This window comes from Columba livia, chromosome 8 (assembly GCF_036013475.1).
Source record: "Columba livia isolate bColLiv1 breed racing homer chromosome 8, bColLiv1.pat.W.v2, whole genome shotgun sequence".
NCBI classification, from domain to species: Eukaryota; Metazoa; Chordata; class Aves; order Columbiformes; family Columbidae; genus Columba; species Columba livia.
In genome coordinates, this window is record NC_088609.1 from 9,377,593 (window position 1) to 9,404,562 (window position 26,970).

Here is a 26,970-nt window from a genome sequence, read left to right on the forward strand (position 1 = left end):
ACGGCTTCAAGTTGTGCCAGGGGAGGTTGAGGTTGGATCTGGGGAACGATTTCTTCCCCAAAGGGCTGTTGGGCATTGGAACAGGCTGCCCAGGGCAGTGGTGGAGTCACCATCCCTGGTGGTGTTGAACAGAGATGAGGTTCTCATGGACATGGGTTAGTGCTAGGGCTGGGTTATGGTTGGACTTGATTTTACAAGCAGAGCGATTCTATGGTTCAGTGCTGGGTTCCCCAGCCCAGGCTGACAGGACTGCTCCATGCCCGGGTATCAGTGATGCCCACAGTCCTCTCACCCTCCCTGTGATGTGTCATGTCACCATGATGCTGTGGTCGTCTTCAAGTTACAGCATTTTTGGGGATGTTTGGTACAACAACAGTCCGACACCCATTGTTGTGTCCCGAGCACGTTACTGCCATAGTCTCCCATTGTAAACACTCATTTTTTTTGTCAGAGCTTATTGCATCAGTGAAGAAACCTTTCTTTCATTTTAGCATTAAAAGTAAAGACTAATGTAACTGTTCTGATCCTGAAATAAATGCAGCTAATTAGAATCATGGCTTTTTTTAATGCTGTTATGTATTTCTGGATGCTCTAATCCTTCAGTAACATGCTGTGGTATCAAAAATTTGGAAACTAGCAGGGTATGTTCACAGATCTGATGTTTTCTCATTCTCTAGGTATGATGCTTTGCTTTGACATGGTCTCAGAGCTTATGTTGCTTTTTATTCCTTTAATTTGTGTTTCAGTGTTGTGTGGCCAAAAAATGGGGGTGGGGGGAATGCCATCTGGGTTGGATTTCACCATCAGAAGAAACAGCTGACTTACCCAGTCCTATAAAATAAACAAGATTGGCTCTCGAATTTTCAAAAACCCCTTTCCCTTAAGAAAAGTGCAAATAATAAAGACAAAACATTGCAGTGTTACTTTTATCCTTTGGCAATTTCTTCTTCATAATTTCTGGAAGTCAGTGCTTCTATATCACAAATCTGTAGGAAATAATAAATAGCAAATGCAGCAGCTAGCCCCTGTTTAATATTTCAAACAATATGATTAGGCTGGGTGTTACTCTTTGAAAATGAAACCAAGACTATCAGAACCAATAATATTGCATGATATTGTTCTTGAGCCTTCAAAGAGAAAATATTATGTGCTCCCACAGAATAATAAATAGTAATTCTTAGCTTTATACTATACTGTTTTGTTCTTTTTAATAAGAAAATATATCAGTGAAAAGGGATGGGAATATTTTCATATAAATAAAAACAACAAATGAATTTATTGCAGTTGTGATACCAACCGTCTCTCTGTTCTTGCCATGGCAAAAAGCCAGTTCTTTGGGAAATACACATTGTGCTCGTGGTTATGATGAGTGTTGGGGGCCAGGAAACCCTGTGAAACTGTCTCTCACCTGGCTGGGATGGATTGCCAGGTGTTGAGGTTGAAACCCATACAGATTAAAATTAAAATAACACCAGCTGTAGGGAAGATAACATTGAAAATTTTGTAAAGACCAAACACTTTCGCTATTAATTACCAGTAGTCTACCAATATTCTTTTTGAAGTGTTTCAGATTTAGAGATTAATCCATGTTTTATGTGCAGACAGATTTCCTAGAATATCCTAAAGCATCTCAAGGCAGAGGAGTTTATAAGAGCAGGAAGCTGGAGGTGTCTAATGAAGAGGATATTCTGGTTTTCCTCCCAGTCCTTTTGTCCTGTTTCCTCTCTTGGTCGTGTTTTTCATTCCATCCACAGGCCAGGTACCCAGTGAGAAAAGCCAGCGAGTTCTCATGGTTAAAAAACTGCACATCCATTCTCTGGAGTGGTGGAAGTGGCACAGGAGCAGAGCAGGGAGGTTAATTATGCTAATTACTCATGAAAATTCAGGTAGCACATATCCCCATTTATTTCAAGCAGTTTGCCAGATAAAAAGCTCATGCTGGTATCTGCTCCTTTTGGAAAAGGCCACAGGTCAGCAAATATTTAAAGATTTATCTTGGTTTCTCTGTAAGTTTGCAGATCTCCAGTTGTGAGCTTCTGTTTTAGAAAGTGATGTAATGGAGTGCTGAGAACCGCAGAAAATAGAGGGTAGTCAGTTTGAAAGAACATCTTTATTTAAAGGAGGTAATTATGAATAAGTGTATATTGATAGGGTGTTAAATGAATTATTTGACTGTGAACCCTGGGTAAAACGCCTCAGGCATATCTGGTCTGTTCAGGTTGGAAGGGGAGGAGATGCTCCCAGAAGAGCAAAGAAGGTATTTTTGGGGTGTTCCCCCAGGTGGCTTTTCCCTGCCTGGGTAGCCATGGAGGGACCGGTCTGGGGCATCTCCATCCTGGCATTTGAGAGGGACTGGCTCTGGAGCTTCTCCATCCTCTGTATGGAAACACGCTGTGGCTTGGTAGTCCAGAGAGAAAACCTGCTCTAAAAAATATTTGGTACCAGCCACAGTGGATGGTGTTTAAAAATCACAACACATGCAGAGCAAAGATCAAAGACAAAAGGCTTATTTGTGCACGTTAACACCTTGGTGTGTAATCAGAGCTTCTTCCACCACTGACATAAAAAGACAAAGAACAAGAGTCTGATGTTTGTGCTGGGCAGGACGGGCAAGATGCTCAGTACCCTGGGCAGTGGGTGCTCGGACGGTGCACAACGGTAGAATGAAACCTCATCACATCTCAGCCGAGTGCTGCTGCCATTTGTTAAGCAAAAAGCAATTTGATGGTAGATCTATGGACACACAGTGGAGATGCAGGCAAAAAAAAAGCCTTTTGTTTTATCTGTTTATTTGTTTCTTTTCAGTCCTTTTTGGTTGTTGTGAGACAGAGCTTTGGCATTCTGATTTTAAACGCTGTTTTAAAACAACTGCTGGTCTCCCCTTTTCCACGTAGTTTATCAGGCTGTGCACATTTCTGTCCCATTCATGACAGTGCAGTCTCCCTCTGCAGGATAATTTAATATTTGCATGTTTCATAAATAAATAGTGTTGCTTTTGTGGGGGCACCTGGGGTTCAGCCGTTGGTGTACACCAGCCCAGCCACCAGCCATTCATGCATCGTCTCCCTGACAGTCTGAGACTGTTCTGTAAATACAGTTTTTAAAAACCTGTAATGATAACGAGCAGCTGCACAGTTGTTTTTTTTTATGTGGAATTCCATGCTTTGAGCTATAGTAGCCGTGAGAAAACTGATTTTGATTACAAAAGTAGAAGGATCACTTAAAATGACACCTGAGTTATTTTTATTTTAGTGTAACCAACTTCTAAGATATTATTCATAAGAACCCACAGAGAACCTGGAGAAGACATTTATCAGAGCATCAGTAAAAGAACTTCGTAAAAGTTCTCAGCAGGTTTCTGGTGTGATTTTCTGGTTCTGGACGTGGACGTATCCTTTAATGTTCAGAGCCTCTGGGTGTTTTTCCAGGCTGAACCCTGACGTTTCTCTGTCCACTCGCTGCGCAGCTCAAAGCGAGTCTCCTTTAAAGCAGAAAAATGTTAGTAACACAGGTTTTTCACAAAGGTTTTCTATGTTCTGAGAAAAGTGGCTATAACTCAATGCCAAAAGCAATTTCACTGGAAAAAAAAAGATGCTGTAGTAATCAATAACAGCCCCATATCTGGCCAGGTGAACACTCACCCGTGCGCAGGCAATGGATGGGGATGTTCATGTCCTGCGTGGGTGCTCCACCAGCACCCGGAGCACCTCTCATCTCGAACTGTAACAACTTGCAAGTCAAATTCTTCTAAGTTTTCAGGGAAAAAGTAAGGATTTGGGGACTTTCTGCAAATGAGAGAGAACTTTGAACCCGAGCTGCAACAGGATTGTTGGTTTCAGAGGAACAGCCCACACAGGCATGAGTCATATCCTGCTCTTTCGGGATGTGTTTGGGGGAGGAATTGTCTGCCCGTGTCTCATTCGGTGTTCCCTCCAGGTCAAGGATGTGTTTGGGATGACTCTGCCTTGGCTCCAGTGGCATTTCCCAGGGCAGGAGGTGGGAGCACGGGGTGGGTGTATTTAAAGGGTTGTGGGGGTTGAATTTACCTACAGATTTATATAACAGTTTTTAACTTACTTGTCCTTTCAGCTTTGTGATCTGGCTCCAGTAAGTAGTTGCCCAAGAAGTGAGGATAATGGAGGTTTTGCTCCTACTTGAATGAAAATCATTTTCATTTTAAGTACTGCCCAAGTACAGGGTGTTTCCAACAGATAGACCCAATTTGCAATCACTGTATCTCTGCAACCACAAATGAAACTCTTACCACTGGAAAAGTTGGGGCACAGAGTTTCAAATGATTCCCGCTCAATAACTCGTTAAACCGTTTTTGTGTAATTGTAACATGTTGCCATGGTAAAATATACCACTTCGAAATCGGGTCCATCTTTTTGAACCATGATGCACTATCCAGATGTTGCCCTGTAGATATGGGCAGGGGTCAAATGTTCCTGCAACATGTGGAACACAGGGAAGCTCCATGGGCAGCAAGGGGGCAGCTCCAGCCCTGCTGCCAAGGCTCTTGCAAAAAAAGGACCGTGTGCAATTTTAATTAAGCAGCAGGGAAGAACTGTTTTTTACAGAGATTAATAGGTCTGTGTTTTAATTATGGGGAAATAATAGACTAGAGAGCTAGGAAAGTGGGAGGTGTCAGAAATAGAGGATTAAAGACTGTAAGGAAGCTGGGTGAGACTATGTTTTTCTGGACTTACAAATTACATAAGATCATCCCCATTAATAATGATCAGAAAAATAATAAAATACCTTCTGCAGTATAAGAGAGTTAATATTAAAATCTATTTATTATGCTTGTTCAGTAGAGAATTTTTGATTACAATCATCAGCTAAAAAATAAATTGTTCATTTTTCCAGTCTTACAAGTTTAAAAATAGAAGAATTCTCTTCTGAGTTCAGCTATAGTTTAATCAATATTTTTCCAAGCAGTGTTAAGGTAAAAAGAGCAAAAGTTGCTTTTATTTAGTGATTGTTATACTTCCTTTAACTGTGCTACAGTGTGATTATTAACTTCTAAAAATAATTAGACCTATGAATAGAATTTAAAAATCAGGTTGCATTCCTGTAAGGAATGTTTTACTGTTGGATGTTTAGTTTGAAGCCAACGTTATTCCACATGCAACATGCTCAAAGTCTGAACAAAAGGACTGAAAACTTTTCTCTTAGTTACATTTTCAGAAATATATTTTGTGAGGTTATTTTTTTTCATCAGCCTTGAAAATCTCTCTCAACAGCTAAAAATCTGTTCCATTTAGTCCTTGGTTTTCATGTGGTCTATGGCAATTGTATACTGCATACTTTCTTTTTAATTAGCAGGATATGAAAGAAAGTTGATTTGACCAAGTTTTCATCTCTATCCTTGATACTCATGCACTTAGAAATTAATAAAGCAAAATTTATTATTTTATTTAGAAAGATGTTTTAAGAAAAAAACCTTTGTATATCAAGTAAAACAACAAGAGTTCTTGTATTCCTTTCTGCACTGTTGCATCGCACCTCTTCTCACCAGGAAAGCCATGATACAAGACAAGCTGTGTTTGTAGGAGAAGTTTTTGGGAACATTAGAGGCTTTTGGATCAGGTGCTGTGAGGTAGTTGTGAGGATGCTCTGGAGCTGCCACAGCAACATCCCCAAGCACTCCCCTTCTCTGGAGATGCTCCGAGTGCTTCACTTTGCATCTGAGGAGAACTCCATTTTTGTCTTTAATTGCTAACAAAAAAATTCAACTTTGGTGGGATTTTTTTTGTTTTTATTTTGGTTTTTTGTTTGTTTGGTTTTTGTTTGTTTGTTTGTTTTTAACACAGCTATTTGTTTTCTTCTTACAAGCTTCACAGAGAGCAGGGAATTTGGGGCTGGTTTTGTGTGTGGGGAGAGGAGATGGCTGGTTTTCTCTTTTGTGGGCAGAAGCCACGGTGCTAATGTGTTCTTGCATGGTTTGGGATGTGTGTGTGTGCATAAACAGCAAGGGAGTTAAGTAAAATGGTAAAAGGTCATTGAAACTATAGGCTAACTTCAAAAATATGAATTTATAATTGACTGTATCCAGCTGCTGCTGAAATACCAGTAGAAAAGGAACGCATTGTAGAAACACAGCATTGGATGTGAGGTTTCTCTGCTTGTCCCCAGTCTTCTGTTCATTGGAATCAATTTATAAATGTTCATCAGACTTTGAAAGCAGCTCCTTGTCTTCTCCAAAGGGGCACAGGTCCCACAGAGCTCCCCCCGCAGGGACCCACCGCGGCTGCCTCAAAGTCATCTGCCCGGCACATCCCCATTCTCTGCCATATAAACTGATTTTTTTATCTCCTCTCGTCTGCAGCTTCTCTCACAACTCTTTCAGGTTTCATGTTGAGACCATTAATTAAATGAAGGGTTATATTCATGATCCATTTCTGAAGAATTTCAGCGCAATGCTTCTAGTTTCTTACTGCTAAAGGGAACGTAATTTTTCCCCTTAAACAATACCACCATATGCTTAAGCTGTGAAATCACCATTTTTTTCCCACCCAACAGTATCCATAGTTGTACAATTTTAATGTTTTATCAAAGAGATGAGATCTAATGCATTCTCTCCTGTTGGATTTCCTTCATGTGAAAACCTCTTTATCAAATAAAAACGTCCCATTAGTCTGTTGCACTTTATATTACTTTCCTTCAACTTTAAAATTTATTTTAAAGCCTTAAATTCTATTGTGGGCATGATGGTTAGTCTAAAATTTGCCTGATTCGCCCTCCACATTTCCTTAAGTGTAGATAATAAACTTCTGATTTCCCAGTGGTGTAGCATCACTTCCAAGTTGTTTATAAAAACCCCACATGCCCCCGGATTTGCAGTTTCCACTCTCAAGTGTGTCTCCACTGGGCTTTTTCTCCACCATTGACTCCGTTCACTGTTCCACCTTTTTCCACATGCTGGGTGTCACCTTCTTCATGGAAATCTGAAGCATAACGTTAATTTAGTTTCTGAGCCTTAGTTAAATATCCTTACCCTCCCTCCAGGCAGGCTCAGTCTTGTGTAGAAATAAAACTATTTCTCCTCCCTTTTTAATGACAAATATTTCGTTGTCTATGGATAGGTGGTACTTGGAACCTCTCCGGTATTTGTGCTCTTGTTGGATTCTCACACTTTGCACAGTCCTGTGCTCTGCTGGTTTCACTTTCCAAAGTTTTTATTTATTGGTTTTCTTCCCATGGTCCTGTTTTCTTTCCTGACTGGCTGCTCTTTGGTGCATTTTCCTGGCTGCTGACACAGACCACGGCTCTGGCTGAGTTGAGAGGAGCATCCCCCTCTCCTGGGGATGGTTTTTGCTGTCAGAGACTGCAGAGCAGAACATGGACTGTGTTATCTGAGCATCCCTTGAACAGAAAATCACAGTGCCTGTGGGACTGAGGAGCGATCTGCAGTGTCCCATCTCTCTCGTGTCATCAGCATCCCTTCCTTCTTGCCAGGTGACAGAAAAGCTTGATGGCTACTCCAAAGCCATCAGTTGCTTTAAAAATTAGAGCATCTCCTGGGACTGGTTTTATCCCAGCAGCCTGCATGCCACTGATTTACCACTTCCATAACTTGATATTTACTCCATGCCACTACAAAGTGCTGTCAGAATTACTCACCAGCTTCTCACGGCGTGTCCCCCCAAGTCTGGGTGCCGGCGCTTGATGCCATGCCACTCTCAGGACCTGTTGGTGACACTGAACAGAACCCTTCTCCTCAAACCAACATGCAGTGAGCAACAAGAGCCGGAAAGCTGGTTTAGAGACAAGTTACAAATGGTTTCTAATAATACACAATATTGACAACCTCAGCATATTGCGGTGCCTAATTACCTTGGGAGAAGGTTATGCTGCCGTTTTGCCTGGATGGCTTTTTTTTTTTTTTGTTGCATATCTACAGAAAATATTTTCAATTAACGTTGACCTTTAATACCCTGACTGACTTTTGAGTCTACAGATGGTGAAACAGACTACAAATTAGATTTTGCGATATACCTTGTTCTTTTTATGTCTCAGCTGATGCGTTCCAGGCAGATTGTGGAACCTACACTGGTGTGTTGAGCTCGCAGTTCCCTCGCAATCTCTGCTGCCATGTTCAAACCCCCGAGATATTGTGTAGAAATGCTGTAAAATTCTTCAGATATATGTGTTTTCATTCTCAAGCTGTACTTTTTACTCATTTTGAAAAAAACAAGGTCTTTATGGATTATATTTATACTTTTGAACCAAAATTTAGAGGGAAAGGAATCTGTCTGGGGTACAACTGCTTCTGATCATGGGGTGTTATTCGCTGAGCTCTGATGAAGGTGACTATTATCCCCTGAAAAGCACCACCTTTAGTTATTGTTCTTATAATAATTGTTGAAAAGCTAAAGTATGGCATAACAAAGATTTGTTTGAGTCACTGCCATCCCAAAGATGTTTTAAAAAATACACTTCATATGTCATTGTTGTCAGCAGGGAAATCCATGCTAATTGAATGTATGCTTGCTTTAAACGAGATGCCTTGAATAAGATTAGAAATGACAAATCTAATAATATTTTGGAAATAAAAAAATATTGGTTTGGATTCTAAAATGTCATTATAGTTTTTGATTGCAAAAGTCCCTCATTTCATTAACTAAGAAAGCAGAAGTTTATTGTGTCTTAGGAAAAGGACAAGAATTTGCATGGGCGCCTGTGTCCCTTTCTGAGCCTTATGGGCTGGAACTGGAGCAGAAAGGGCTGTGGAGATGGAGTCATTGGGTCTGGTTCAGAAATAATTGAGACTTTCTACCTACTGTTTCACTGAACACTCACAGCAGGAAAATCAGAAAAGAAGAACATAGCAGAAAAATATATTTGTTTATAGTATGTTTGTAAAATAGGCTTTTAGTTTCATGATGATTTGTGAATTCACAAAGGGCTCATGTTTCGAGGTTCAACTCCAATATATTATAGCTGTATTCAGTCTAAAAATCAATAGCAAGTCAATGTTATTTAAAAGCTCCTATGTTTTCTCACTTATGCTTTCACCTTTTTTCCCAGGTGTTACTTGGAAGATGGAGCTTCAAAAGGCGCCTGGCTGAATCGGTCGAGTATTATTTTTGCTGGAAGCGATAAGTGGTCAGTAGATCCTCGAGTTTCGATCGCAACAGCAAACAGAAGAGAATACAGCCTGCAGATCCAGGACGTGGATGTGACGGATGATGGTCCCTACACCTGCTCTGTGCAGACCCAGCACACCCCCAGAACCATGCAGGTGCACTTAACCGTACATGGTAGGTGGTTAAGCCAACTGCAAATCATCATTTGAAATGTACTAGAAAAAAAAATGTGGATGGTACATGTCAGCTAAGTGCATTTAAAAGTTTTTTTTTTAAATTTCTTTTGTTCTTTTGTTCTTTCTTGTATGTAGCCATAGCCTGTATGTGCTCTGGGCCCCTGCAAGCAGATAATTAGGCCAGAAGGGTTTCTAGCTTGTCAAAATCGGGTTTAAATCCCAATCCTGCTCTGCTGACAATTGAACAAGATGTAAAAACTGAAGAGGAGCATAGGGGTGCAGCAGTGGAGGTGCAGTTTCCTGCAGATAACTGCTGGTTTGCCGTAGGTCTCCTGCATGGCTCCAAATGTGGGGTTTTTTGCATGGTGTTCAGCCCGTTCACTGTGTCACAGTGCATCATTGGTGCTGAGCTCACAAAAGGTTTACAGCCTTTACATTTGAACTTTGCTACCGAGTAGTGGCAGAAACATCTGTCCCCACAGCTCTCAGCTGACCTGCCCGTGTGGATATGTCCTGTCCACAGGCAGCTTTACGGATGAAGTTTTCTGTAAATTTTACTGGATTTGAAAGATGTGGTATTTCATTTGGGCACCTCAAGTGTCTTCTCTGCTATATACCAATGCAGGCATTGTTATGAAAACAAGAGTTAACTCATCAGCTTCAAAAAAAAAGGAAAATTAGAATGAGTAAAGCCATTTTTCTAAAATAGAAATTCCATTATATTTAGAAATTCAATAGAAATTCATTAAAACCAAAATAAACAAATTAAGATGACCTGATATTGCATTAAAATCCATAGTTTATTGTTTTTTCCCGACCAGTTTTCTCACAGAAATACTGGGACCCACTATTGTTAATAAGAACAATCTACTTATTTCTGTGAGACAGTTTTCTGTTTTAAGCGCTGCTGAACGACAGGGTCAGTTTTACACACAAGGAGGTAACAGTCGTTGTATTGTTCCAGGGTGAACAGTTCTTAGTTTTGGCTGTCTTTCTAATAGTTAATGCCCTCATACAAGGGGCTAAAAAAAACGTTGGCAATTAGTTGTATATATAAAACATATAAACAGGAGCTTAAAATTAATTAGGCTAACTACAAGTATATAGAGAAATAATAACTCAATAGTTAAAAATATGCATAATTATTAAGCGATTGCATTTATATCTTCAGAAATGCAAAGTATAACCTAAGGCTTTAACTTATTAGTCTTTGGTGTAATCATCATTAAAATTTTCTTTTGCATTTTTATGAGTAATAAAGCAATGAATATCAAACAGAAGAATTTAAATGGCAATCTCTATTGATCCATATGGCACACCAAAATCCCTTAGAAATAATGTGTATGAAATGCTTCTCAAACTAATTATCCTTAACCACTAGACCTTTAGACCCTGATTGTAAGAACGTTAGACTGTAGCTCGGTAAGAGCCAAGTGTCTTTGTTGCATAAAGAGCATTATTTTATTAGTACAGCCAAAAAGCCATCACTTAGTCATTTTTATGACCTTGCTCAGAGGCGGTGGTTGCGTGAAGACTCATAAATGCGCTGTTGATGTGGGTGGGTTGTTCAGGAGTTGCAGAAGGGTTTGGATGCTGTTGGACTGGGAAGCTGGAATGAAGAAGCTGTGGTAGTATCAATTATTATTGTAATTATATATATAGATATTCAGTTCCTCCAGTATTATTTCAGTTTTGTAGGAAGTAGGGACCAGCTCCATGAGGCATAGCTGGAACAAGTGCACTGATTTCAAGACAAATTTTTAAAAAATCACTGTCCTTGTATTTTTCCCATGTAGTTATCTTAGTCCTAAGAAGGGAAAGGTGCCGGGTCCCTGCTTACAGAGAGGGGTCAGGTATAGTCCGAGCGGCAGAGCAGGACTGGCAGCTCTGGAGGATGCCCCATCCCACGTGGGTGATGACTGAGGCCATTTCTTTCCATTCTAACTCATATCTATATGTACCTATTACTATAGACCTTAATAATTGTCTGCCGTGCAGTGGATGCTCAGGGGATGGGATGTGAGTCGCACCAGTCGCTCATCCCATGGGGGTGGGACTATGCCGTGAATCACCACTGGGTTTTGCATGGTCATTTGGAGAGCCCTGCATCACTTTTGGTGCTGTTGTCACCTGTCCAGTGGCCCTAGGTGGGACCTGGGCTTGTGAGCACTTTTAGTCAGGTCTCTTTGTACTTCCATGGCTCACAAAGCCATCATTTCATCCTTGTGCTGGGGTTGAGGGTGCAGTTTGTGCATCCTTTGAGATGGAGACTGACCTGGCTAAGGGTACCCCTGACTGGATGGATGACATCAAACAACTGCCAGGAGCTTATTTTAATGCATCCTTTCCTGCTGTGTGGGGTTCATGGGGATGATATAATAACATTTTGTGGAAGCAGTTTTATGTTTCCTATTAATACTGTTCGTGGCTTTGTGTTTGAAGATTAGAAACAACGTCTGCTATTGGGGAGAAATAAATGAAGGGAAAAGCAGGTCTTTTACCAAAGTATAAAATCATTTAGTCAAAGGGCTGGGTTTCCTTTTACAGTGTGAATAAATGAACAGCAGCAGAGCCGGAGCAGCATATGAAACAACAGGAGAAAAAGAAAATTTAAAAGCAAAGTCTTAGCTTTTAAAATTCCTCTGCCCTCCAGGCTGTGTTGTGTCAAAAGAAGACGTTATCCTGCTGCAAACAGCAGAACTGGGAGAGCCAGGGGTGTGTGCCTTGTGCCGCAAATTAGATGAATAAAGGCTGATGTCTGATCACAAGCTCCTAAATGGGTTCAAACTTCAGATAGCAAAATTATTTGCTGTGAAACTCCATTTTAAAAGCCCTTTTTTTTATTTTTTGGTATGTGTGGGGGGTCCACGCAGATCCAGTAGCTGTCATTTTAAATATCCTCTTCTCTGCAATTTAGGCTGATGGTTTCTGAACATATTTGTGTAAGTGTTTTAAGAGAATAAACACATTTAATGGGCTAGAAATGCCTTAGTTTCCATGAGTAAAACACAGAAAGGTGAAGAGGCCCAGGCCACAAACCTGACATTTCTACCATCCCTGGCTAAGTCTGGAAATTGTCCCTGTTTGGTCCCTGGCAGTTATGATGTTACGTTCAGTAAATTAATCCAACCCACATTACTTCTCTTCCATCTTTATCTTTTTTTCTGGCTCTTTACAATAGCATCCCAAAATGTAGTTTTGGCTACATTGCATTAAATATTGTACACTCGCACATTAAACCACAGATCTTGCACACAAAAAATTCCTGCCCAGTGCCGCGATCAATACATAATCAAGGCAGATGGGAAGCAGCAGCTTCTCCATCACTGTCCCATATACAGAGATCTCGTGAGGTTTGGCGAGTTGGTCTCAGGCCGTCAGGGAACCTCTGGCAGAGCCTGAGGTTGGATTTCAGTTTCCCAAATCCCAGCTCAGCACTGTAAAGAAGCCGTCAAGTCAAGCCTAGATCACTGATACTTATTACATAGCTACACCTTTTTGTACCAAGAAAATTAATCAAGATAGTTAATATAAAAGGAAAAAGCCTCATGTGTCTTTAGCCCACATTTGCATCAATGAAAGCGAATCACATGAAAGAGAGGATGATAATCCAGTTAACTTTAATTCAGTGACCTTATTAAAAAGAAGTGAGAATTATGAAGTAATTAATTAAAAGTTTAGAAGGTAGAGGTTTGTAATCAACTCAGTCTATCTCAGTGCCAGATGCTTGATGTGCAGTGTCATGAACTACAGATGATTTAAACGTCAGATGTTTGCCACAGTGAAATAAAAAAATGAAATACCTCTTACTGCACTCATAATTTTTCTAGGAAAAGGTTGCCATTTCTAATCTGACATTTATTCTATCAAAGTTTAAATTGCATCCTCCAAGCTGTGTTTCCCTTTCAATTTGCAGAAATATTAAGACATGTGTACCAATGTCCTTGAGAATGAATTTTGCTGTGGGGGAGAGCAACAGGTCCCAGCCTGAAACCTCCGGCTCTCCCCATGTGTCAGGACGTGGTAACGATGTGATTGCACACACGGACAGAGGACAAGTCACCCTCTTGTTGGTGACACGAGGGAGACAGAGGCCAGAGCAGGGTGTCCAGAAGGACCTCAGCTGCCCAGGGTGGTGACAGGGATGAGGAACAGATCTGGAAGAGATTGCTTTGGTTAACCTCGTGAAATAAGGGCATGGGGATAATTTAGTTATCCTTTGTTAATGTGCATGGTGTGGATCCCGGGGAGGGAGAACAAGCATACTGGCTGAGGGAGAGGACTTTACAGAACCAGGACAATGTAACTCAGCTACAAGTGAATTGTAACGAGAGCTGAGGGGACGGTGCTGGTCCCATTGCATTGAGATGGGCTGTTAAGGGGTTGGGAACACCCCTTCCCATGGGGGTCTGGTGGGACAGGGGTGACCATGATGTTGGTGACTGTGGTCTCCTTGAGGGCAGGATTGAGGACCTGGCAGCTCTGTTTGTTTCCTTGAATGTGGCTGAGGACGTGACACTGCTCTGGTGACAGCAGCGCCAGGAGCCATGGACACAGTCTGGACCTGGGCTGTTTTGTCAAGGCTATGTTTATAATAGTCTGTCATGGTTGCACAGCTCAAATAGGTCTCTGTTTTAAGCTTTGGGGTGTCAATACTGGGTGTCATTCCTTCTGCCACCCCCTGTCACCTCTCACCCCAGTCACTGCTGCCCTCCTCATCCTACCAGGACCTGCCTCCCTCATGCCATCAGAACCAAAATGTGACACTGGGGAACAGGTGACACCAGGGAACCAGTGATGGAAAAACTTCCTTACACGAGTTACTTGACATCTCAATTTTTATTTTAATCTGGGCACATTTGTGGTTGCTCCCAGAGAGACCCTTCGCCAATGGGACATTGCTCCGTCCTCCCCCTCAGTGTCATCTCATCATTGCACAGAAATAATTCATTTATCTATGTAAATACGATTTATAGATTGAGTCAGAAACTGCAAGCTATATGTTTTATTTAAACATGGATAATATTTCCAAAGTAATACTCAAGGCCCTTTTCCTGTTTAATAAACCTCCTTAATGTCCCCTAAATATTAATGTATTGATTTAGTCTTTGCGATGTTTGCAAAGTCTAATTTGTTTCCCCAATCAGGCCAAGAGGGACTTGCATTTGGAGCTAACGAGATAAATCTTAGCCAAATTTATTTAAAGCGGGACAGAATAAATATGCAAAAGACTTCTAAAATCATATAACAACTACTTCCCAGCTAAAACTGACAATCCATTACTCTTTTAAATTGCTAGCACTTCAGTAGGATGTCACTTTTCGTTAGAAAATTAACTCGCTGCTGCCAGCCACTGTTATCATCTTGTCCCTGCTCAGCACATGAAGAAAAAGGCAGAAAAATGGTTCTGGATGGGGAGGCAGCTCCATGAGAGAGAACCCCCCCACTGACTGAATTCCTGTTTGCTCCAGAAAACAGTGTTCGGGGTGGTGCTGCTGCATCCACAGGCAGAACAGCACCAGTAATGACCCATCGGAGTGTTTTCTCCAGGATTTGTGGGTTTTCATCCATTTATTAAATTTCTCCCACATTTGTACCTCTCACGGCATTCAGTGTGCTGCAGGGGATCTCTCTAAAATATGTATTAATGACTTTTCCCCTTCTTTAGCTGTCTTAAGTCACTGAAAATGTTTGCATTAGCAGGTGATCTTGTTTAAGAGGAATATCAGGAATATTTCATCTGAAGTAGAACAGGGCTGTACTGGTCTGAAACTCACAATTCTCTAATGTTGGACGTGCTTTTATAGTCATGGCTGCAACAGGATTTCCATCATAAGCCTGAAATTTCCATCTTCTGAAATCTGCAGGCAAAGGATAATCTACACAAAATAATAATTTTCTCTCTGGTCCAAAGTATATTAATTCTGTTACATTTGAATTAAGTAGAATAAGTTGTTTTGTTACCTGCGAGAGTTTTGTAAAGGGTGTGTGAAGCAGAGTCTTCCAGCAACTTCTTGCATTATACAGCAACACCAGAAACAGAAGTAAAGAGGGGAAAAAATGGGGTAAGGAAAACAAAACAAAACAAAACAAAGCCGAACACCACCAAAATTTTAGGCTGAGCAAAACATCTCTCGTCCTTTCTAAAGCATTGGTCTGGGAAGCTCCCACCCTATAAAAAGGCAACCTCCCTCAAATAAAACAAAAATAACCATTTGGAAATATTGTGCGAAACCCAAGCTGTATAAAAAATGATGAGCCTTTTTGAAAGGCAGATTTAAAAAATGCTTTTGGAAAGAAAGGCAATTCAGAATGAGAATGGGTGGCCAAGTGAGTTGGAGCTCTGTCTGCCCTGTGCTCCGTCTCTTCTGGTTCTCACTGGCACTAAGGCAAAAGCAGGTCAAATCCGTGGCTTGGCTTTAGAATGAGCTGAAGATGATGTGAACACAACCTGTTGGGGCAGTAGGGTTTTTTAAATTTTTATTCTCTCTTATAATTTCACTAAAGAAAGAGTCAACAGTCATTATGAGGCTTGCTTGGAAGACTAAAATTAAAATGCGGTTTTTCCGCTATTGTAACTCAAAAATACAATCGTCATCTGAAAGTAGAGTGTGGCAATGCAGAGATTTTAATTACACTCGCTCTAGCCAAACGCAATTTCATTTGAATGGATCCTCCAAAACTTTATTTTGTAACTGTAACGAACTGCAAAAACATTATTTTAAAGACATAAAATCTGGCTTTATAACACTTTTAAGGGTTTAGTTGCATATAAGGACACGTTCTTCTGACTGCCCTTCCTGTGGGCTCTATTATTCCCTCTCTGAATGCCTTTTCACCATCCCGTTGATTCAATTAAAGGTAGTTAGGCTGGCCTGGAAAAAATGAGATAGCAATTATTTTGTTATTCATTGCCATCATTTCCACATTGCAAGTGTTTTCGAATTCTGTACCCTGAGTAAGAAGTCTGATATTTTATTGAGCTTTCTGCTGCCTGTCGTGGTGAACACTGTGATTACTGTGATTTATCTGATTCTTTTTTCATTGGATTTCCTGTTATTTCCACCTCGGTAATTTTAGACTGTCAGTTGTCAGGTGAAAAAAAAGGTGTCCCATGTTTAAAAATTTAATTTTTGCTTGGAGTATTGTTAACAAAGGAAGTTAAATAGTGTTGGAGTGCTTTGGAGACCAATCTCTGCAACTGTTACTCAGAGCATCTTCTTTTTCATCGCCTAGATTTGAAAGAGGATGTAAAAATTATCTCACACCATGGTCTAGAACATGCTGGTTTTATCTTGCAGACAGGCTTTAAATCTAAATATTTAGTGAAGTCTTGCTAAGGAGGTGCAAAGGTACTGATTTCCCTCAAGTAAATTTTCAAAGTTTTCAAAAATCCTTATCTTCTGTTTCTAAAGGACATAGGAAAAAAAAAAAAAAACTGTAAAAGTATTTTGAGAGTCAAAACTTGTAAGATTTTTAGTACGTTCTTCCTCACGATTAAAACATGCCATATCAGGAATTCTGTAATCAATGAAAGAATAGATCCATATGTGAAAACCTTTTCTATAGAACCAGATTGGAAAGAAAGTGGGGAATAAAAGAAAAGGGTACGTACAGATTCCCCAGTGCCCGGCCACATCCCCCATCGAGAGAGCGGCACATCTGCTGCGGCTCTGCTGAGAGGCCAGGTCAGCCTCTAGCTTTTAGCCCGATTAAAACTAATAACATCTGACATACTAAATGTCCTGGTTGAAATGCTATAATCTGATCAAATCCTTTTGTCAAGTCCAGTTAATGTTTAAAACGTGAGACAAATCAAAACTGCGCTGAATTTAGAGGTTTCCCAAAGAGCAAAAGGTGCCCTGCAGCATCCTTGCTCCCTAGTGCTGCTGGAGAGGCAATATCATAACCATGTCCACTTGAACTTTTATAAACAGTCACTTATTGAAAGTAATAAATATCTTATTTAGGGCTTCAGGCTGCCAATGAGAAATCATTTTACCACATACACAATTAATGGCATCTCTGTGGGATGGTCGAGATCCCTGTACGTTTGTGGAATTACCAGTACTTGGGAAAGATGACTTTACAGAGGTGAATGGAAGGAGCTGGGAAAGTGTTTGAAATATTCCTTGATGCAAAGTTTCTTTTTTAAAGATGTGTGATGCAGGGGAATCCAAACTATTAGACCAGCAAGTGCTTTGCAAGCTTCTCAACAACAGGACTGTTTTCTCTAGTTGTTTACAGGGGAAAAGAAGCAAGGCTTTGGACACAAATATCTAGGAATTAAAAAATACTTCGTAGGGCAACTCTTCTAGACATCAGAATAATTTATCAGGGGGAAAAAAAGGAGCCATAAATTTCACAAACATCTTCAAACTAGAGAGAAGAGCATCTCAGAAACCTCAGCATATATCCCGTTCTGTGTGTTTTGCTGTGTGATGTGACCTTGTTTGGTTAACAGTGAAGACTTTGAGAATTACACATTCCTTTGCCACAATAATGAAATTCCAAATTACTTTTAAGCTGCTTATCTGGCTGTATGCAGATTAAGTGACTGTAATTATAAACACTGGAAATATTGTTCCAAGTATCAGTACAGACAATTCTAAGTATACAAACATAATAAAAATGACTGTAATTATAAAAATTATAAATGTACTTGTAGCACTTCACCTTTTGAAGTTATTAAAAAAATAAGTGCAAGTTTTGACAAACTTATTATTTTATTGAAACTGGAGGTGGAATTAGGATGATGTCCTGCAAACTAGGAGTGAACTGGTCTGGCTTCTGCTCTGGTGTTTCTTCTGCATCTTTGTCCCGTCTGTGATCAGGTTTCCTGGAGGTGTGGGGATCAAACATGCCTGTGACGGCAATGGAAACACTGCTAGGGTGGTGCAGTGCCACAGCAATAATACCCTAGGTTTTTGCTGCTCCATCCTCCAAACCAGGGCAGTTTGCTGCCCGACATGGGTTCCTGCGCTCCCAGCTCATGCTGCTCTTTGGACATTATGACCTTTCTGAATTTGCTTGCACTATAGTGATCAGAAATAGTGGAAACACATTCAACCAAGGAGTAATTCATTTATATTAGCTATAGGCTAGAGTCAATGAATCAACAATAAGCAAATAAGGATTGTTCCTATAAAACTGTATTATTTTTAAACTTAAATTAAATTTGCATAACTATTTCTAAATGGAGAAAAATATTACCTTCCATTTCACTAGAAGGAACCCTGATGGACTTGAGGGGATAAAATCAGACTTATTTCACAGGCTGAAATTGCTCTTCTGATGTTCAGCAATATGAAAATCCAGCCAGTAAGGCATTAGCAGAGGTTGGTTTCACCTACATCTATTTTTAAGTGAAATGTCCACAGTCACGTAGATGACTGACAGGAACAGAAGAGAATTTAGAGTTCTGGGCTGTTTACACTTGCTATCAGTGGTGTGTATATTACGTATATATTGTATCTAATACCAGGGTGCACAAGCACATACATGTGGATGTGTATATGTGAGTTCCATGTACACATTAAGGGTCAAACTGTGGCATAATTCATTATGAATATGCTGGATGTGGAGGCTGAATATGAAGAGATATTTTGTAGCTTTGCCTTTTCTCACAGCTGGCAGCACTGGAAGGCAGTGCTGTGTTTGCAGGGCAGTGCTGAACTCCAGACTGCTTCTAACCAATAAGAAAAAAATTGGATCTGTGCTCCTTACATTTTTTTAAGGTAATTCTGCACATATATTCAACTTCATCTAACAGGGAGAAACTGTGCCATAAATCCAATTCATTGTAAATGTCAATATTACATACTTTAAAACCTAAAAGCATTGAAATTAATGTCTAGAATCTTGAAACCCCATTAAGTGCTAGTCGTATTGGAATAATTAAATAGTAGCATCTGTAAAAGTGTGAAATGGGTTTTTCAGGAATCAGTTGACAAACCTGTTCTAGATTTTCCTTTTGATGAAGTTTAAATGGTTGAGTTGTCGTCTTTGGGTAATGGTGCCATCATTAGTCTCCAACAGTTTAATCTGCCCTGTACAGTCTTTGCCTATTTACTTTGTGTCTCTTCTTGTGCACTCCTACAGAGGCAGAATTACATATGCCGACATTGTAAATGGTACTAAAGCAAGAAAAAGGGACAGCTGCACATGACAGAAAAATCAACTGGGCGATCCCCTTTTTGATGGGGAAGAATGTCCCTCAACCCGGTGGCAGTCTGAGCCACTTGTGACAATTCCTGAGTGCACTAAGGCAGCACCATGCTGCAGCTTCTCAGGGGAATATATGAAATATATTATATATTGCATTTATATATTGTATTATATATATATTATATACTGCATACTCTTCAGTGTGCTTTGTGCCACGAGCTCGAAGGGTAAAGTCGTACACATCTCCCTGAATCCTGGGGAAATCCGGGCAAGTCATACACAATACATAGTAAAACTGTTGTTTGCAGGGATCCCGAGTGTAAGCCAAGCTAAAAGATGTCACCCAAAAATGTTAATTCAAAGTAGCCTGTAATTTATCTAGTAGCCATCTGCATCGCTCAGGGTGCCTTGATGAAGTATTAGCAAACTTCTTACTTTTGATGAGTTAGATTTGCATTAGAAGCATTACGTTTTAACCAGGACTGCTCTTTAAAAATACCATTGTCAGCCTTTTTGTGCTTTCTTTCAGCAGCACCAAGCTGGATTTTTCTGTTTGAAAAAGATTTATTTCTCCCCTCTCATGTCTCCTCCCCATCCCAGTGTCAAGTTGGGAGGTTGATGCTCCCCAGGCTTAACCGCCCGGCTGGGGTGAGGACTGACTGGCCCAATAAATAAAAACAAGAGCAGCAAGACAGAAAATGTAAACTTATTTGGCTTCTTCGTGCTTCATCAGTGGGAAAACATGCTTATTTTCAAAGATGAGAGAAGATATTGGGAGAAGTCAGTGGGAAAATGCCAGTTCTCATCAGTGAAGGGTAAATCAAGTCTGTAATTTACCAAATGTCGTTATGCAAAATAGGGTGGTTCAATGTAAGTTTAAGGTATAATATCACAAACGAAGGGGAAAATCTCTATCCAATAAGGGGAAATAATATTAGGCAATATTTGGTGGGTTTTTAGCCACTAAGAGAAAGGTTTGTGTCTGCGTGATGGATCTCCATTGCTGATTCTGGGGTTTGAGGTCAGTCATTCAGCATGAGTGTCCTCAGAATGAATCTCCGCAAAATAACATCCCATTCAAGCAACAGGTTCTGCCAGCAGCTTTTTATCCCATAGAATGGAAGAAAGGGGGAAAAAGTCCACTTCAGACTGAGATGACAGCTTTATTGGTCTTGGGGTTTTGTTTTGTTGCTCATGTTTAAGAGGAGAGAAATCCTGAGGGTGCAGTTGGAAAGAGATGCCAATTCCGGGGGCAGCCGGGGACAGATGAATGTGGCTCTCAGTGGAGGGGAGGTTTAATACAGGGACAAAGCAGTTCCCTCCCACTGTAACGTTCATTATAGATAATCGGTGACAGCTAATGCAAAAGACTTTTTTATACTTTTAGCAGACAGTTGAAGGACATTTTAAATAAAATAAAAAGCATTTGAAGTGCAGAAGCAAGTTAGAGAGGACACATTCCCAGTTACTGTCTGGGGGTGCATTTCATTGGCAATATGACCTTTGCCGCTGAAGATGCCCCAGGGTGAAGTGTAAAGAACTGGTGACTGAAAAGCTAATCACAAAAGCAAACAATGTAAAATTAAACAAAGAGGAAAAAAGTGAGGAACATTCCCCGTATGTCTTTTTACCAGTAAGAAATGCCTAATCTAAAATGGCATTAACGCAGAACGTCCTCTTTTTTGGCTTTGTTTTAAATGCTTTGCTATTCATTTTTCTGTGTCGGTCTCTTCCCACACTTTTTTTTCTTAGTTGTAGGAGTAAAACTAGGCCAAGTACAGGTAGAAATGAAGTTGGAGTTACAAGCAGAGAGAGTAGTAAATTTTGGAGGACCTTGACAGGATATTTGCAATAAAACCAGCTGTGCACTTCCTGCTACAGTTCCATATTTAATGCTGGAGAAGCTGATAGCAGAGAGAATTTGTTTTGTCTTTTATTTCCTTTTATGATGCATAGTACTTAAATCTCCATTGCATGCTGCTGCTTTGCTTCTAGTTGTAGTCTGCTCCAAAGAAATGGTGAAGTCAGCTTGTATACCTGCTTTTAAATTAATGACATCCTTGAGAGATGGCATTATTACCCAGAGCAGTGTAAAGGACTGTGATTTATCTCCTTTGTAGCTAGCTCTGCTTTAGCAAAAGCTGATGCATGACCTCTTAGCATGCCAGACTGTTTCATAAAGCTGACTAAATTATACATAAGAAGAAATATTCTACCTCCAGTGACCAGTCCATTAATACAAATCCATAAACAGGAAGGGGTAGAGAGATCTCATTAGTGAAAGCAGATGAACAAGTGAAATGCATGAAGTTAAGTACTTAACAACTGGAGACTCTGTCAGAAAAACGGACTCTTCAGCCTTAAGAAGAGGAGTGAGTTCCATTTGCCTCAGAACCAGCCACAGGTTGTACTGGAAAATGTGCAGCATTTGTTTGGAAATACATGGGAATCTCAGCCCAGTCCCTTGTGTAGTTCACCTACTAAGTGAATATAAACACACACAAAATACTAAAGGAAGATGGGACCTTTTTTCCATTCATACATGGGACCTTTTTTCCATTCATACTACAGCAGTGGCTCTAGATATTTATGAAAGAGTGTATTTGCAAGAGAATTAGTCTTGAAATAAATCCATGAATTCACTACTCTCTTCCCTGCCGAGTCCATTGCCGAGGATTTTACTGTATCTGCTGCTGTCTCACTTGGGTGTGTGTTCTACCAAGCTACGGCAAACTTGGTCTTCATTGCATAGCTGATCTAATTAAATGAAAAACAATAATTGTGTATTAGCTCTTTAAATCTCATCTCCAGTGTATAAAGATACGAATCTTCCCTTCAAATTTTTTAGATGGTATATCCTGGCTTGTTTTTATGAGCTGAGAACTTGCAGAAGGAAAATATTTCATGCTATGAGTTGTGTTGGATTCATGGTTATGGGAGAATTACCAAAAATGAAGAAGATGGATTTATTAAAGAAGTTCCTTCTCATCTACTGTCTTCTTTTCAGAATCCTCTACAGCAGGGGTGTCAAACTAATTTTCACTGGGGCCCACATCAGCCTTGCAGTTGCCTTCAAAGGACTGAATGTAATTTTAAGACTGTATAAATGTAACTGCTCCTACATTTATGAGTTTGACACCCCTGCTCTAAGTTTAATTTTGATTTTATAGCTTAAGAGAGGATGACGATGATATTTGGTATTTGCAAGCAGCAAAATCCACTGATTGGAAAGAGCAAAATCAAACACATATCTTTTAAAAGAACTCATACTGCTAATTTAGGAAAATGTCTAGAAAGGGCTGAAAACAACTGAAAAGTAAAGTCATGGACTCATGCTATAACATTGAATTGTAAGAAATCTGAAAGAAAGCTTTAAAGGACATGGATTAAATGTTTCCTGCCTGGAAAATCTCCATTTTAAAAAACTAATCTTTGATTGTGCAGCTTTGACAAAGATGTAAAGAAAACTTGTTCAGTGGCTATATATGAAAAGATTCTTGGACAGCAAACGCAGAGGTTGCCTAACCTGCGACATCTGCCAAGGGTTCAGGGCTGCATTCTCCATGGGGGAAATAAAGGTGCTGCTGTTCCCCACTTTAGCTTTTGAAATACCTTCATACTGAGGTTTAATTTAGTAGGCTTATTTTTCTAAATCAGGCTTTCAGCAGAAGCTGCAGCCTGGGCTGCGCATTCGCACCCCCTGCACCTTCTTCATCCTCACGGCCTCAAGTCTGCATTATTCCATAGGAGCTTATATGGATCTATCTGGGTAGCAGTTATATGAATGGTGAATTATTTCAGGGAAATGTCTCATAGTTTGGACATGTCTCAGTGTTTAGGAGCCGATTGATGTAGAAAAGTGGCCAGAACATCCTATTTCTGGTGACTGACCTGGTGTAAGCGAACAGCTGCAAATTTGATCTGGAAACTGCCTGCATGTGGTGTATGAAGCAATAATTACAGTATCATGACAAGTTGTAAAAAGCACTCCAGTGGTGACTGAAAGTGTGATTTAATTTGAAATCCCTTATCACAAATAACAAAGGAAAAAAAGAATCTGATATGTAACTGCATATTAACATCTGTTAATACTTTAATTTCATTATATCCCATCCAGAGGCATGAGCCACCAGAACCTGCGAAGTGAGACTCGTGGGTCAGAAGTCATTGGTCTTCAGTAAGCAGAATTATGATTTATTATCTAGTGGTTTATTAATATCACCAGAGTAGATTCAATTAGCACTTGTTTTGTAAGTAAAACTGAAAAAATAAGTCACCCAAGCATTTTTCATTTTGATGACACAGCTTTAAGCAGCTCTTGGAGCCATCCTAAGGCTATGCTTCTGTATTCAGTTTTAAATAACTGAAGGGAGGGTAATCCTAAATATTCTTCTCTTTTCTGTTTGATGATTACAGTGTTGATTCAGATTTTTAGGATACATTAACCAAGAAAATATTTGGGGGTTTCCCACCATGAGATGTGGTTGTGGCAAAGGCCTATCTGTCTAAGTCTCCATCTAGTGCAAGGTATTGAGTCCAATCTGCAAAGACATGAACCATCTCATAGAAGGAACCAAGGGAGGGAATTCCAGCAGCTCTGCTATCCCAAAATCACCATACTGCACCCACAGCTGCAGACTCAGAATGAACTCAATTAGAATCCTGTTTGTAGCAAACAGTCAATCGAAGCCCTCTTGGAGGCAATTAGCAAAATCAGAGCATCCTTTGAAGCAAACAGATCTGGAAACACTCTTCTTGCCCTGATTTTTCAAATGCTCAAGCTTACAACTTTCTTCAGCAGAACGGAATATCCAACACAACCAGGAGCTGGTTTGTGTTTTTCCATGGACTGTTCACCCAGCTGTACAAACATATTGTCTGTAAGGGCGGTGATGAATGAGAATTATTAACACTGCCCTGGTAGAACTTTTTAATTTTTACAGGGCTTATCTTCACATCAGACAGTGCTCGGGAAATGGATATACCCAAGGATTTTCTCTTCCTCTGTCCTGGGTAAGTCAGGGATATGTTGTTTCATTAAAGCACAAGTTTTACAGCAATAACTGTTCATTTAGAAGAACAAATCCTTCACAGGAATGTTCTGAGGAGTTTCCTTAAAGGAACCATATAATGAAAACTGTGTGACTTAAATTACTGGGGCTGTATTTCTTGCATATTATAATTTCTGAAGCAGTAATAAGGATAATAAACGGTACAGGATCATTTGCACTGTACAAGAAACCTCTACAGCAAAATGAAAGCTATATAGCATTGATTCTTAATACAATCCTAAAATACCACTAAAACTTCTATTATACCTATTTATCAGGGATCTTTTATCCTGGCTATTCAGATAAAAACCTGGGAATTTTAGCAAACAGCATGGCCCAGCCCCATGGGGACAGTTTGAAAACGGTGCTCAAGGAGATGCACATTCAAAATCTGTTCATTTATTACATTTTGTGGCATTGTTTTTTTCCCATGTGATGTTTTGAACATTTATCCCTTCAGGATAAGATGTTCATTTAAAAGGAAAAAATTAAACAAAAATCTCACAAGAGAGAGGTGAACTTGAATTTGAATGGATAAAAAGGCACTTCAGGAGCTGGATGAAACAGGCACTTTCCTGAGTTTGTGATTTTCAAAGCTGTCTCTGGGCCAGCAGTGCTGACGACATTACAGTGAGACAAAATAAACAGTTAATTTTTTGCTTGCTTGTAAGGCTTTATAATACCAAGGGCTAAAGTATAGAATTGTAAGAGAGTTATTATGTCATTCCCAGCAGATTACTCATTTTGTTGTCTTTAGGATTTAGAAATGTTCTTATTTTATTTAGACTGAAATTTTAATAATCCCCACTTTGCATTTAAAATATTATATTATTTCCCCCTCTCTCATCTGTAAGAGAAAACTGGAAAATTTCCTTAATAGTTGGCAGTTTTGCTTTGTTATGTAAAATAGATCTTTGGCAAAAAAAGTTATAATTAACACAACAGTTCCATTATACAATAAAAGGATTGTTTTAGAAAAAAAACTTTGTTTGAAATACTTCAAAGGAAAGACATTGTTTTGTTTTGATAGTGAGTTGAACATAGCACGCTAAATACTTTGCCCATAAATATTCCAAAACCTCTCTGTGTGATATCAGCCATCGTGAGGTGCCTCTCCACTGATTCTCTTTATTGTGGAAAGGTTTAATAGAATTGAGGAATAGGATCAGTCTGCAAATATTATAATTAATAGTAATATAGATATTATTGTAAAATCATTAACTCAGCTATTCAGTGCCAGTCAGTTGAAGAACGTTGCAGCCCAGGTTTACAATAACTGCTCTCTGTCATACCTGGAACCTATTAGTGCTGCTGGAGTTTACCTCCTGACAGTGTATTTGGCTCAGGCTTCGTAAGGTGCTGATTTTCTTCTAATTCACCATGGACTGTACAATTATCTTCCACAAATGTCCTCTTTTCTCATTGTGACTCAAAAAGCAGGAGTATTGGAGACTGCAAATTTCAGTTATTTCTAATATCAGAGATCCCCAGCTCACAGAATCTTTCTTCAAAATAAAAATGAAAATATGTGGTAAATGCCTTACATTTAAAAATCTTTCCTACCAAAACCAGCTTTGTAGATTAAATAATTTTAAAATTTTAATGTCTGTCTCTGGTACACTACAGAGAATGTTGCAGTAATGTTGGTGAAAAAAAATACAGGTGTGTCTTTTAGCCTGAATTAGGAAAATGGGAAGATAAGAACCAGTTTGGGGTTCACACAAGTGTGATGAAGCCAGGAAGGTTTCACCCTCGAACGTTTAGTCCTTTTAGTCAGGAATAATGCAGTTTTATGACAGTTTCTCAGATTTGATCCCATTTAAGTCTGAACAGGCTCTTACTCATCACTTACTTATCACATGATACGACCCCAGGGGTGTATTAGGGATAACAGACACCGAAATGATACACATGAGCAGAGAATTAGAATAGCTCTTTAGAAATCAGTCTCTCATGCTTTTAGCCATCCTTTTCTAAATAGTCTTTTTTTGAGCTAGACAGGATTCTGTAACCTGGAAAAGAAACACGGGTTTTGGATGAGATTGAACAAAACATTCATATTTCCCCAAGGAAATGTTACTGTTTTTCATTCCAATGTCCAAAACCAAAACTTTCCTTTCTCAGTTCTCAGTTCTATGTGAATTCAGCTGCTCATTAAAAATAATCCATTATTCATCCAGACTTATCATATGAGTTTCCAGATCTATAATGCAGTGTTCAGGTAGGTTTCAAGTGAGATAAAATGTGACCACGTTGTAAATTCTCAGCCTGTTTTGTGTTCTGACATTGCATATTTTAAATAAAAATGTACAGAACCGTTGAATTAAAGTAGTAAAATGCACCCAAGATAACACTGTGGTTAAATTTTCAGCGGTTTCCTTGGCAACGTCTGAAGGGTTTGAATGCACATTGAGTTTGTGAGCCCAAAATGAATAACCACACGTGTAGACGCTGGTTTCGCGTCTCTGCATTCACCCGGGCATG

At 39.7% G+C, this 26,970-nt stretch overlaps 1 protein-coding gene across 3 annotated transcripts in view; it reads left to right on the forward strand.

Moving 5' to 3' along the window:
• The window catches only part of NEGR1 (neuronal growth regulator 1), a 245,675-nt gene that overhangs the window by 90,744 nt on the left and 127,961 nt on the right, over positions 1 to 26,970 (forward strand). For all 3 annotated transcript variants that reach the window (XM_065071912.1, XM_065071913.1, XM_005498948.4), the window contains exon 2: positions 9,034 to 9,266. In XM_065071912.1, coding sequence (XP_064927984.1) covers positions 9,034 to 9,266 — 233 coding nt within the window. The remainder of the gene's footprint in view (positions 1 to 9,033; positions 9,267 to 26,970) is intronic.